At 43.2% G+C, this 13443-nt stretch overlaps 1 protein-coding gene across 6 annotated transcripts in view; it reads left to right on the forward strand.

Annotated features, from left to right (window-relative positions):
• Positions 1-10090, forward strand: part of LOC307028200 (uncharacterized protein) — a 31307-nt gene extending 21217 nt beyond the window's left edge. For 3 of the 6 annotated variants that reach the window (XM_079663019.1, XM_079663017.1, XM_079663022.1), the window contains exons 2-5: positions 2095-3666; positions 6058-6249; positions 7154-7325; positions 8506-10090. In XM_079663019.1, coding sequence (XP_079519145.1) covers positions 2137-3666; positions 6058-6249; positions 7154-7325; positions 8506-8687 — 2076 coding nt within the window. In that variant the 5' untranslated portion in view covers positions 2095-2136 and the 3' untranslated portion in view covers positions 8688-10090. Of the gene's footprint in view, positions 1-437; positions 498-1682; positions 1742-2094; positions 3667-6057; positions 6250-7153; positions 7326-8505 lie in introns of those variants that run through there. The other 3 variants (XM_079663020.1, XM_079663021.1, XM_079663018.1) reach the window with 3 other exon arrangements.
• Positions 10091-13443: the final 3353 nt, after the last annotated feature.

Genomic DNA, 13443 nt, shown 5'->3' on the forward strand with positions numbered 1-13443 from the left:
AGAGAGATATGCATTGGGGTGAACAGAAAGGGACTCTGTAATAAATAGAGCTACAGGAAGAGAGGCAGAAACAAAGACAAAGAATGACAGACGGAGATGTCGAGTGAGGCGAGCCAGCCTGGAGGGTCCATCGTTGCACACTGATATGATGTGCATTTCATTTGAGTTTTTTAAATGTTTGAGGTGCCCACTTATCATGACACTACCAAGGAGCCAAGTGCCAGCCAATCATTACAAAGCTGCTTGTTTGTTTATTTTAAATCTACTCCCCACATGCTGATTCGTCGTTTGTTTGTTTGTGTCTGGTTTATGTTTGTGCGACCAAAAATGAAACTGTGTTGAAGAAAAAGAAGAGGGTTGGAGGCGGGCCAAGTAAGCCCCGCCTCCTCTCATCCCTCACGTATAAATAGGAGGCGAACGTAGCCCGTTCTCACTCAACACTCCAGTGAAGAATGAGATCCTTAAAGCACCTGAAACCTCACAGCAAGAGGAGCGCGGTGAGTTCATCGGCTCTCGCTCGTAGCTCGTGGTCGTTTCTGTGACGATGACACTCACAGCTGAGAGGAGAGCTGCTGGCTGAGATGCTTCTCTGTAGTTTGTTTTTAAAGTTGCCATTTGCAGATTCATCTTCCTCACTAATTGGGAATTACGTCTGGCTTCAACTCCATTCGCCTTTTTCAACTCTTCTTCCTTTCTCTTTTTTGTATATCTTTCATTCTGTCTGGCTTTCATTTTGTCATTTCATTTCTCCTTCTGGTTGCTCACTGCATCTCCCTCTCTCCCTCCCTCTCTCTCTCTCTCTCTGTCTCTCTCTCTCTCCCTACCTCCCCCTCTCTCTGTCTGTCTCTACATATCTTTCTTTCCCTTTCTGCCTCTTGCTCTCTTTTGACTGCTGCCTTACACTCACCCTCTCACTCTTTCACTCCCCTCCCCTTCCTCTCCAGTGTCTCTCTCTTTCTCTCTCAGCCTTCCTCCTCCTCTCCTCCTCACCCACCCCTCCTCCTTATCTCTCCTTTACTCTCTCTCTACCTTTCCTTTTTCCTTTCCCCCCTCTCCCCCCTCCCCTCCACTAGACGATTGCCTGCTCTAAGCTCTCTCTTCTCCCTCCCTCCCTCTGTCTCTGCCTTTTCCTCTTTCTCCCCCTCTGTTCTCTCTCTGCTCTCCCATGTTTTTTGTCTCCCTTTCTGCTTTTCCATTCTTTTTTATATTTCTTAATCTAACTCCGTTTTTTCTTCCTCTTTTTCTCCACTTGCACTTGCATATGTGCTGTGTGTAGATCAATAGGCCATCTAATTCTCCACACACACACACACACACACACACACACACACACACACACACACACACACACACACACACACACACACACACACACACACACACACAAGCCATACATGGTTAACACGCTGGATTAGGATGGTGGTGTCTTTCATAGCTCCAGCGTCTCAGTCACTGTGCCTTAAGACAGTCCTGATTCAGGTTTACTTAGCATTGATTTGTGATGAGGTTAGTCGCTGCAGGAGGAAATGTTCTCTGCTTCCTTTGTTTTTCCTTCCTTGTGATGCAATAAGGGGCTCCTTAGAATAAAAATAGTGTTTTTCTCCTTCCTTCCTCCTTGAAAACCGACTCAAAGTGACGCTCTGATTGGACGATGACCTACGACACCTTTTTGTCTTCATCAGATCACTTTGGTGAAGGACACATTCTCGTTGGAGGACAGTTTGCAGTAGTTTGTCTCTTGGTAAATTATTGTCATTACTTTGCGGTCTTGGTTCGTATTATAGACCATGTAGTGGTATCCTAAGTGTCCTATGTGTCGACAATGTTGTGCTTTTTGCAAGTTATCAATTGAGAGATTCGGTGAAACAACAATCAGATGTTTCAGGTGGCTCGTTTCGGTGAAACCCTTCTTGCCGACGATGCAACTTAAAACGCTGATAGAAATAAGAACCTTGGTTTCATTCTTTTTCTAAAAATATCTTACCATAGATGATTCTGAACAACTAAGTTTGACTGACTATATCTCTTTAATCAGATTTATATTTTCTTCCTTGCAGTACTGATGTCTTGTCTTTGCTTGTCTCTCTGTTCCAGGAGGAGGCGAGCCGGCGCCTGGGTAGATGTGAGCCCAAGGTAATGGCCAGGCTGGTGGACATAGGCACACAGACAGATCCAGTGGTTGTGCTGTCCCTGGCCCAGGCTGCCGTGCTAGGTCTCATCTCCCAGAATGAAGTGTTTGGCGCCACCATTGCACCCAACGGCTTCTACACCGGCGAGCCCAAAGAGTCCCCCGCACCGACAGTAGAAGGAGTCGACTACGAGTACGCAGACCAGCTTATCGGAGCCAACGGAGATTACCTCGGAGACAACTTGGGAGAAGAAGGACAGATGCAACCCAGCTGCAGTCAGAGGAGGTGGCAGCAGGGGCCCCCTCAACACCCCGACACAAAAATGGTGGGTCCCGATCGCCACAGCCTTCAAGGCGCTGACATTTCCACGTCACATGTGAAAGGGGAAGTGGTGAACTCTGGGATGCCCTCCTGTGTCCACATGCTGAACAATATGGCTCCCAGAGGCGGATTAGTACAAGTGGACCCGGCCACGCTCAGAGGCACCAACAAGAACTGTGTAGAGTGTGAGCGGGATGTAACCAACCAGACGCAAGCCAACGCACACGTTCACCCTCCTCCCCCTCAGGTGGGCCACAGAGGAGGGGAGCAGGGCCACAGAGGGCTGCAGGGCCAGCGCCCGATGGGGGCCCACGGTCGAGGTGGCAGGGAGGAGGAGGAAGAGGTGGAACACCCGGTGAACAACATGATGAAGCCCACGCAGCAGGAGGAGGCCATCAGCAGCTACTTCCAGACCAGTGAAGTGGGCAGCTATGATTCGGCGGAAATGAGCATGCCGAGCGAGTACGAGGACAGCAGCCAGAACATGATGTGGACGGACGGGAACACGGCGGCGCAGCACCAGCCGCCTCCACACCCCCAGCCTCCTCGTCGGCACGGCGGCCGCAGAGTGGACCGGCTGGACATCAACATCCAGATCGACGAGTCTTACTGCGTGGACGTGGGGGACGGTCTGAAGCGCTGGAAGTGCCGCATGTGTGACAAATCGTACACCTCCAAGTACAACCTGGTCACGCACATCCTGGGCCACAACGGCATCAAACCGCACGCCTGTCCGAACTGCGGGAAGCTCTTCAAGCAGCCCAGTCACCTTCAAACCCACCTGCTGACCCACCAGGGAACGCGGCCGCACAAGTGCACCGTCTGCAAGAAGGGCTTCACTCAGACCAGCCACCTGAAACGACACATGCTCCAACACACCGACATCAAGCCCTACAGCTGCCGCTTCTGCCGCCGCGGCTTCGCCTACCCCAGCGAGCTGCGGGCCCACGAGGTGAAGCACGAGCGTGGGCGATGCCATGTGTGCTCGCAGTGCGGCATGGAGTTCCCCACCTACGCCCACCTCAAACGCCACCAGACCAGCCACCAGGGGCCACACACCTTCCAGTGCACCGAGTGCAACAAGTCGTTTGCGTACCGCAGCCAGCTCCAGAACCACCTGCTGAAGCACCAGAGCCCGAGGCCTTACACCTGCTCCCAGTGCGGCCTGGAGTTTGTGCAGCTCCACCACCTCCGTCAGCACTCGCTCACACACAAGGTACTGACACCTCTCATGCCCTGACTTCCTGACTGCTATTGTTAAAATCATTCTATAAATATTTCCTGCATTGATAATCAGACTGTGGAGGGTTTTCTTTTTGCAATGTAAAAGAAAAGGAGAGTAGAGTTATGGCTGGGTAAAGTCATTGAAATTGTGATAATATGTATCGTATTTTTTGAGATATAGTAATATCCTTTCCTGGCTTTAAGGATGCATAACAAAAAAGTGATATATTTTTCTGAGATGAATACTTCTATCCACATTACTGATATCAAACTTTATCTAAATGTTCATTGGTCAACCCTGCAATACGGTCACATTATCTATATTGAGGTATTTCGTCAACATTGAAGGGATATATGATTTTCCTTGTATTGCCTAGCCCTAAGAAGAATACAAAAGCAATCACACACACACACCCTCTGTTCATCTTCTGTCTTTACCTACTGTGTGTCTTATTTCAGACTTGTATTGTAACTAAAACTTATTCGGGGTCCGGCAGCATAGACGTGAGTGTAAACGGCAAAACATCCCAAATCAAGGACAGACTTTTTTCCATATTTTTCCTATCCTTGTTAAAACCCATTTATTGTTGGAGGGCTAATAAGCAGGAAATGTGCCTGTGTACAGTCACTCACCCTTTCTCTAGTCAATAAGCTCCAGGCAGTGTCCTGGGGAGAATGGAGTATCTTGCTTTGAAGAAGTGTGTCATGTTAACAAATAAGGACAAATCTGTTGCAAGATAAATCCCCATCAAATGTTTGATGAAGGAAATGACAGGAATAGATATGTTGGTTCGGTGCTGCTTTGTCACAACTATTTGATTCTGTAAAATCGCAATACTGAGCCTCTTCATGTACTCCTCATTATAGTTTCATCTGAATGAAATGCCTGTAATTGCACATGCCCCCCTGTGTGTTCGACACACAATTAGTCGCTCACACAGGTAGGGAAGAGAGAGAAGGTGACACAGAGATCACAATGCATTACTTATTCTTACAGGACTATCTTTTCACCAATTATTCAGTTTGAGGTCGTACTAAAATACATGACATGTGACATCTTGACATTTCTATTCCCAAACCACAATCTCCATCTGGATGAGGTATTTTTCTACCAGACCTTTAACTTCCTCGTATAGATAGAGCAGTGGATAGATAGAGTTTCTAATAGAAATCACACAGTGACAAAAGAAATTCTGAATTCCAGAGGATTTATCTAAATTTGATTACTTTCGAGAGAACAAAAACACTAAGCCACAGTCATCATGACAATGGGAGAGCGGTATTCTCAGTGGGGAGAATATTCTCTTGTATTTAAGCCTGGAGTCTGTTCACTGCTCCCCCTGGTGGAAAACAGCGACACTACACATTTGTTTTGCACACATTGGGGGGGGGACTGACAGTCAGCCAGATTTCTCTGCTTATACAAACACACAGTCACTTCACCCACTGGCGACCTGTAATGCATAGTTGTTCTCCTCAATAAACCAGAATACATTTATCCAAACCAATTGCTGTGTGTGCTGACATCAAAGACAGAGTGTGTGGTGTAGCAGCTGACAAGCCTCAGGGCTGTAGATGTTTTCTGCTTCTCCGGCTGCCGCTCAATGCTTATACATGTCCTGTCGCATGTGGTCGATTTTACAAGAACCAAATAAAGATGAGTCGTTTAGGATTTCTTTCTTTCTCTGTACTTAAAGTAATTTATTGTGGTACACTTCAAAATGGCTGCCATAGATGTTGATATCATCAAACAAATGAGAACCATCCCACTGGCAGGATGTGAATGTCGTTACGATATTATTTTAAAACTGTCACTGACATCCCGGACAACCGGTTGGTTTGCCTTCATAGCCCTCTGCTCTAAGCTGTTATTCCTTCCTTGTTGAAGATCAAATCAGATACTACCTTACAGTTGATAAGCCAGTTGTTTTCAAAGTGAAATGCTTGGGGCCTACTCAGAGACCAGTGCCCCCAAAATAAAATAAGATAGGAGTTTCAGAGATATAAGAACCCTGTTGATAGTGCAGTTATGTAAAACCTCTATATTGGGGGGACAACATGAAACAACAGTTCATATTATTGGATTTTGTCCCTCCTAATATTGTTCCTTATCTTACTACTTGTACCATATCTCAATGCTTTGGAATCCCATGATGCTTTGGAGTGAAAACAACAGGAAGTTATATTGTTGCCATGATGATGGGTTACACAGTGTGCTATGTTTTTTTAGCCTTCATTTTGACAAAAAGGCACCATGAAAAATGTGCAGAATTACATTTGAGCTGTTACTGTTTGCGATATGCTCATGGATGTTTAGAAATGATCCCTGGATTACTTGGATTGGACCTGGATTAACTATTTTCTTTCTGTTTGGACTCCGCAGGGGGTGAAAGGCCACAAGTGTGACGTGTGTTCCCGAGAGTTCACCCTGTCGGCCAACCTGAAGAGACACATGCTGATCCACAACAGCGTCAGACCCTTCCAGTGTCACGTCTGCTTCAAGAGCTTCATCCAGAAACAGACCCTGAAGACCCACATGATCGTCCACCTGCCTGTGAAGCCATTCAAATGCAAGGTGAGTGGTGGAAGTGGATACAAGAGAGTATAGATGGACAGACAGACAGGCAGACAGGCAGACAGACAGACACACAGACACACAGACAGACAGACAGACAGACAGACAGACAGACAGACAGACACACAGACACACAGACAGACAGACACACAGACACACAGACACACAGACACACAGACACACAGACACACAGACACACAGACAGACAGACACAAAGACACACAGACACACAGACAGACAGACACACAGACACACAGACACACAGACACACAGACAGACACACAGACACACAGACACACAGACACACAGACACACAGACACACAGACACACAGACAGACAGACACACAGACACACAGAGACACAGACACACAGACACACAGACACACAGACAGACACACAGACACACAGACAGACACTTTGTTGATCCCAATTTGGGAAATGTTTGCGTTTCAGTAGCATAAAAAACAAGGCATTGTACATAAGAGAAATTAAGACACAAGAAATAAACAGTCAAAAATACTTCTGAAATGGAAATAAAATAGCATAAAAAGTAACAAAAATATATACAAGTGGAAATACAGTAACAAATATAATGCAGGATATTATTGTGCCCGAATTGATTGGAGGAAGTGTAAGATTTTCCAATCAATTTTGGTGTGAAATGAAATGTGATGGCGCATTTTCAGTTTAATTTAATATAACAGGATTATGTGAGGAGGATAATACGCTGAAATGCACATTAGTGTGGGAGAGAATTTCACTCTAAGCTTTGAAGCATCCGTTATAAGGCAGGATGTTTTCATCTCTAACTGCAAGAAGCTACCCTAAAGTGAACCTTTAAATGAGTTGATGTCCTTGTCAATCAATGTCAGTATTTTATGTGATTTCTTTATTTCCCTCCAGGTGTGCGGCAAGTCTTTCAACAGAATGTACAACCTGCTGGGTCACATGCACCTCCATGCTGGCAGTAAGCCCTTTAAGTGTCCTTACTGCACCAGTAAGTTCAACCTGAAGGGGAACCTCAGCCGGCACATGAAGGTCAAGCACGGGATGGAAGTCTCGCCAGAAGGACAAGGTGAGGCCGCTGCACGTGTTCTCACATATATAATTTGACAAGTCTTATTTAGCGAGTGGAGGCTCATTGAAAGTCTGAGATTGTTCACAATCCCCAGCACTGACCCTCTGACTGTAAACCCATTTATGGCATGCTTCGACAGCTTTGAAGCGAACATCCAAACTATAAAATGATACACATGCCTACAAATTCAAATGATGGACACACTACAGTGTCTGTGGTGAATGTTTTAATTTTGAGGTTGGATTTGTATCTATGTTTTTATTACATGTCACTTGTTAGACGCTTTTATCCAAAGCAACTTACATACTCAATACTGTGGACAATCCCCACAGGAGCAATTTAGGGTGAAGTGTCTCAGGGACACAACGACGTGCTGACTGCAGTGGGGTTTGAACCTGTGACCCCCTGTTCCCAACACCAACGCACTACCCACTGCACCACACGCCTTATATTCAAATGAATCATCCGTGTGCTAAGCCAGAATATGTAAATATCATATAATTGGACCCCTTCATGCTCCTGTTTCTAAATACAAATTCATATTTCTCCCAGACAGGCAAGAAAACATGAACAATTGCTATTTGGAAGATATGATGTCATTATAAGCATTCCCCAGGTTTCATGCATTGTGGTATCCACGTCCTCTTGCTTGTCTTTGCTTTTCACTTTTTTAGGCAACATTTAATTTATTTGTAATATGTTTACCATTATTGAAGTTCTGGCTCTTCTGGAAGGAAGTCCCTAAAAAACCCGAATCACTAAATCTCCCCCTCACAGTTCTTAATCAAGCAGGCTACAAGGAGTGTTCGAGTGTTCGAGTGTTCGAGTGTTCAAATCTTAATTAAAATGACCTATTTTGTTCCACAAAACGTATCGGCTCATTGTTGCTCTTTTTAATCAGAATAGTAAAGGAGAACTATCTAGGATTTGAAATTCTGAGGCTTTAATTAACCATATACATAAAAGTCAGACATTTTGTAGCATAAATGTATGAATAATATTATTTTGTTAATGTTATTTTTAAAGCCACAACCCATATGTATTAACCTTAAAGCAACACAACAATGTGAAACATGGTTTATAACCTTAATGACCAAAGTTCGCCCAGGAATGTCTTTAGCATAGAGACATGTTTGAATGTGAAATGTATTTAACAATACTGTTTTGTATTTCCCAGTAGTTCTTCCGGAAATGGATAACCAGGGGGAGTATGAAGGACAGAACTTCAACTTCACATCACCAGACAATATGGACAATGGTGGCTCCCAGAACCTTACTAAGCTCACCACGGCTAACATGGATGACATGGAGGAATATTACAACTTTGGGAAGGATACGAGCAGCTACGCTACACCTTGAGAGGCCATGAACCAGAGGACATGTTTTCTTCAAGGCAGAAGGAAATGACAGAGCTGTTGTCAAGGCTATGGGAGACACTGGGGACGAGTTATTTTGTACTTTTAGTTTTGGCCTCCTTCCAGAAGAGCCAGAACTGAAGGACTCTGATGGGAGGCCTGGAAGGAGACTCACGTCAGAGGAGACGCTTTAGCTCTGCTGCTGAGGGCAGAGACACTGAACATGTTGACGCTGGTCTGGGACTCCTCTTTTGGGATTACTTCACTTCCCCACTCAAACACTTTCACTGGCGGACAGTCAAATCTGTATGTTGTGTGTGTGTGTATCAGTTATTTGAAGAAAAAAATGAAGAAAAGAAAAAAAGTTGCAGAGCCATCAGTTACATTTAAAGTGATAGAAATTTGTTTGCCATTTTTGTAATTCACCACCGATGTATGCCCTTATATATTTGACTGAAAGTGCCAGCTAGATACATTTTCAACTAAGCTTCCACCATGTCAGCTATTTACTCACTGTATATCGAACTGTGGATACATAGTCACAACATATTCATCGGTTTGAATGCTCTTACTAAACGGTTCCTAATTGTAGTTTCTTGCCCAGCCCTCAGTTTAAAAAACAGGACGCTCTCTCAATGCTTGTGTGCTTTTCTGCACCGGACATTGTAGCCTCTATCTCTCCAGGGCACTTAGGACCAAAGTTGCTACTGTCCCATGTCGACTGATACCAGAAGACTTTGTTAGCGACATGCAAAGCCCTGTCACTGTACAAAGGATTCTGCAACATGCAGTGTTTACCCACCTTTTGTCTCACATGGTTTAGCTTGACATTAAGGATCTATCCCGTGTAGTGAATATACTGCTCCAAGTTCTTGATTTACTGAGTGAACAATACAAAGCACTTTTTCAATGAGACCTTTCTTCAGTAAGAGTGAACTCATTTGCCTCGAGGAGAAGAGCTGAGGGAGCTAAGATCGTAGAATCTTTCAAGCCCTCATACCGGCAATATTATTGAACACAAATAGAAATGTCCTCTCAGTGGGTTTTTCTGTAAACTGCAGTTTCACAGTTTAAATGCAAATTGAAGAATCAGCAGTTTGTATGAGGATCAGCAGGTTCGGGTTTTTTGTTGTTTGTAGTTTCAGCACTCTAAAATCCAGGGCGGTTTTCACTTCACTTTCTCAATTCAGAAGTGTATGTCCCTGCTTATTTGGAAACAGCACTTGGTTGAATCTGTTTTGGGGAAGGCCGTCAGCTCCCCCTGTCCTGCCATGCAGGTCAGCCTTGATATGCACACTAAACCAGAGGAAGGGTCTACTCGCTCTTCTTCGAGATGAGGAAAATCAAACTGAGACCTCATGGAATATGACCATGAATTATTTAATAAAGGTTCTCTTGTTTAAATGATGGAGACTGGTGTTTTAATCTGTCTGTTTTTCGAGGGCTTTTTCCCTCAGTCAGGTGTTTTCAGCCGTTTGGCGTTTGTCTGTCAGTTGGTCCTCCACTTTTTTTTCTGTCAATTTATTGAACATGTCAGAAACAAAACATACAACAATAATAATATATATATATATATATATATTCTTTTTTTTTTCTTTTTTTTCTCACTCAAAATAATAATAATTATAACAAAGTACAAAAAAATAATAATACAAAAAAATAAATAATAATAATTCTCAAATAGTCTCTGTCATGTTCAACAGGGGCAAGAAGAAGCTTAAAAAAACTTTTCTGGTCCTACCCCCTCTAGCATACATTTTTCTTAAAAATAAAATATTAGGTCATCGTCATCAGTGACATGTTTGTCTTGTTAATTTTGTCTTTGATACGGACTGCAATATAATTATTATTGAATGGATTCCTATGAATTTCAGACACTTGATTCCCGGGGGTTGTATACGACTGACTTTGGTTACGCTTTTAGTGAAATGTCTTAACCCGAAATGTGTCCTACATGTTGGTTTACGATTGAGCAATAAACAAGCAACATACAAAGAGGCGATGCACCTAAGAAACACACACTTATTTAATTGTATAAGCGTTGTTTCATTATAGTACACATACGATACATACAGATCTTTCTCATGCAGAAATGCACCAGAAGAAATTGAGAGATAGTACCACGATAAAAAAGATCATTCCTGCTATATCCAGAGCTGTAATTGTAGTCCAGCACCAATCCCACTGAGATGTAGGGTGGAAACGACTACTCTTAACCCATCAAACTTCCCATCAGCCTCAGCATGTTGTTTGTGATTACTAGTAAATGTTAAATGGCTTACATGCTAAACTAAGATTGTGTTAGCATATGGACTTTAAATAAGAAAAAGAGCAAAACAAATTGAAGTCTTCGGACCATTTGTATTGTATGCAGTCAGTGGCAGGAGGTTAGTGTTTTGCTTTAGGACACCTTGCCAGTTGTTGAAACTGAAATGCACCTTTTGGGTTGTGTCTCTCTGAAGCCTCAGTCATCTCCAGTGCAGACCCTCCAACTGTAAGGTGTGCTCTCATAGATTGGTTGTCCACTGTTTCACGGAGGCTTGGCATTGTGCACGGATTACACTTCCATAGGAAATCATTTCCCAGGAAGTGATTGAACAATTTGCTCAGAGATATGACTCTTTTATGGCTGCCGATCATAAGTGAGAGCTGCTTTAGCACTTAACAGTTTCACAGGAATGTTCCTCCTGGAAGGAAATTAAAAAGCTGGGAAAAACGTAATCTAAATGCTAATTTCTGGTAATTTTTTCGATGGAGGCACCTTGTTCCTTTTCTTTGACTTTCTTTGTACTGTGAGAGAGACACGAGCATATTTCCTGGTCAGAGGTTAACTTCATAAGTTAACCTCTGACGAGCCATTTGAGTATCACATGCTGTAGAACAGATAGAGAATTAACAGCAAGAAAAGCAAAATATCAAACTAAATATTGTTTTGTTTGTTAGTGTTTGTATACTCCACATTCCTTTAATGAAATCACCAGCTAGGCCAAGAAAACATTATATCCACACGATGAACTCCATCTTATTTAGATGAAGAGAAACGTTGCTAGAAGGTAGATTGAATTCGTGATTGACAATCTGACACCATCTTCAATTTGACTAGTGCAGAAAGCCTAATGTATTCTCTTCTCTATCTTTATTAGAGATTTTATTCTATTCTCTATTCTGCAATACAAGCAGTTTTAAACAAGGATTAATAATGATCTGCAGGTGCATTTTTATTTTTGCCTAGTGTTACGTTCCCTCCAAATGTAGGGGTACAAAGGGAAGTAACAAAACACAAAGATGACCAGGCACGAGAAAAAAGAGAGGAAACTTGTCTCTGAAGCCAAGAGCAGGTCTTTTAATGGACAGAAAGAACACGGCTCAGCAGCCAATTTGCAAAAACAAACTTAAAGTAACTAAGAACAACTTTCTTCTTAAAGAAAGTGACTAAATGAAACAATACACAAAAAGGTAAACTGGAGCACATCTCCTAACAATTCACCAAAACACAGAGACATGCTGCTCACATGCAGCCAGAGGAGAAGGAGAGAGGCCACTGCAGCCTTCCTCAGGTCCTTTATGGAGGCCCTGATTGAGGATTGGGAGCACCTGGGGGAGAGGCTGCACCTGGAGACAATCAGGGAGAGAGAGAGAGAAACACACAAGCACCAACTGCGGCACGTAACACCTAGAATTTCAGGTTTCAGTTTAATTATGGTGATAAATTAAAGCTTTCATACACAGTGCAGCACCTCACTGTCCGACTGTGACCATGTCGACATCTGCTGGTGCGATACCGTAGTTGTAAGTACAGCAGGGAGCTCTGGCAGACCTCCCATTAGATCCGGCCCCCTGCTGGTATAAACACACTCACTGTCAGGCACTGGATGGTGCATATGACAACCACTAAATGAGCATCACGCATGAATGCACTGCTGGACAGGGGCTCATACGTGCAAGTGCATGAAATTAAACTGAAGTGAAATTGTACGTGGCCAGCATTTACTTTTTAGGGATTATGAATTCAACATCTGGATATGTCAGTTCTCTGGAGCCCCTTTGAGGAAACCTCTACAGCGCCTCTAGAGGATTTATGGATTTAACACTGGCTCAACATTACAGGCATGAGTGCCACGGAGGATTCAACCGAGCACTACTTGGCATTCCTTCAACACTATCTCATCTGAAGGTCCTCCAGAGGGCTTTATACCTCTTCACTTATCACACCGAAACTTCCCAGTGCTATTATTAGACATATTTTGTTCAAATGAAAGATAAAGGCTTCTTCATCACCATAAATATAATTGACCCTCATGCTAGGAACATATGACACATACAAAGGGCTAATGATTTCTGTCCCTGAGAACCCTACTGTAAATAAAAACCATGGAAACACAATGTTAACCTATTTAGATCGGCTAGAGATCATCATAGATCTGAGGAATATAAAAAACTGTTAATTTAGAAAGATGAGTTACTGTGATATTCAAAAACTAATACAAACACAAATGATTACCACATATGCATCTGAGTGCTCGTGCTCACTGACAGTGTGACACTTTAAACGCTGACCCAGGACAAACATAAAATCCATAATTTCCACCTTTGAATGTAGACTCCAAAGACGTTAGTGTAATATTTCTGAAATAAAACCAGAAACGAAAAACAATGATATAAAAAATGTGAAAAATAGCAGTAATCTAATAAAGCATGTGTGAGATAAGACACATATACTTTGGTCTGACGGTAGTCCAGTTGGTAGGATTATTATTGGT

Source organism: Notothenia rossii, assembly GCF_949606895.1.
Source record: "Notothenia rossii genome assembly, chromosome: 2".
Classification (NCBI taxonomy): Eukaryota; Metazoa; Chordata; class Actinopteri; order Perciformes; family Nototheniidae; genus Notothenia; species Notothenia rossii.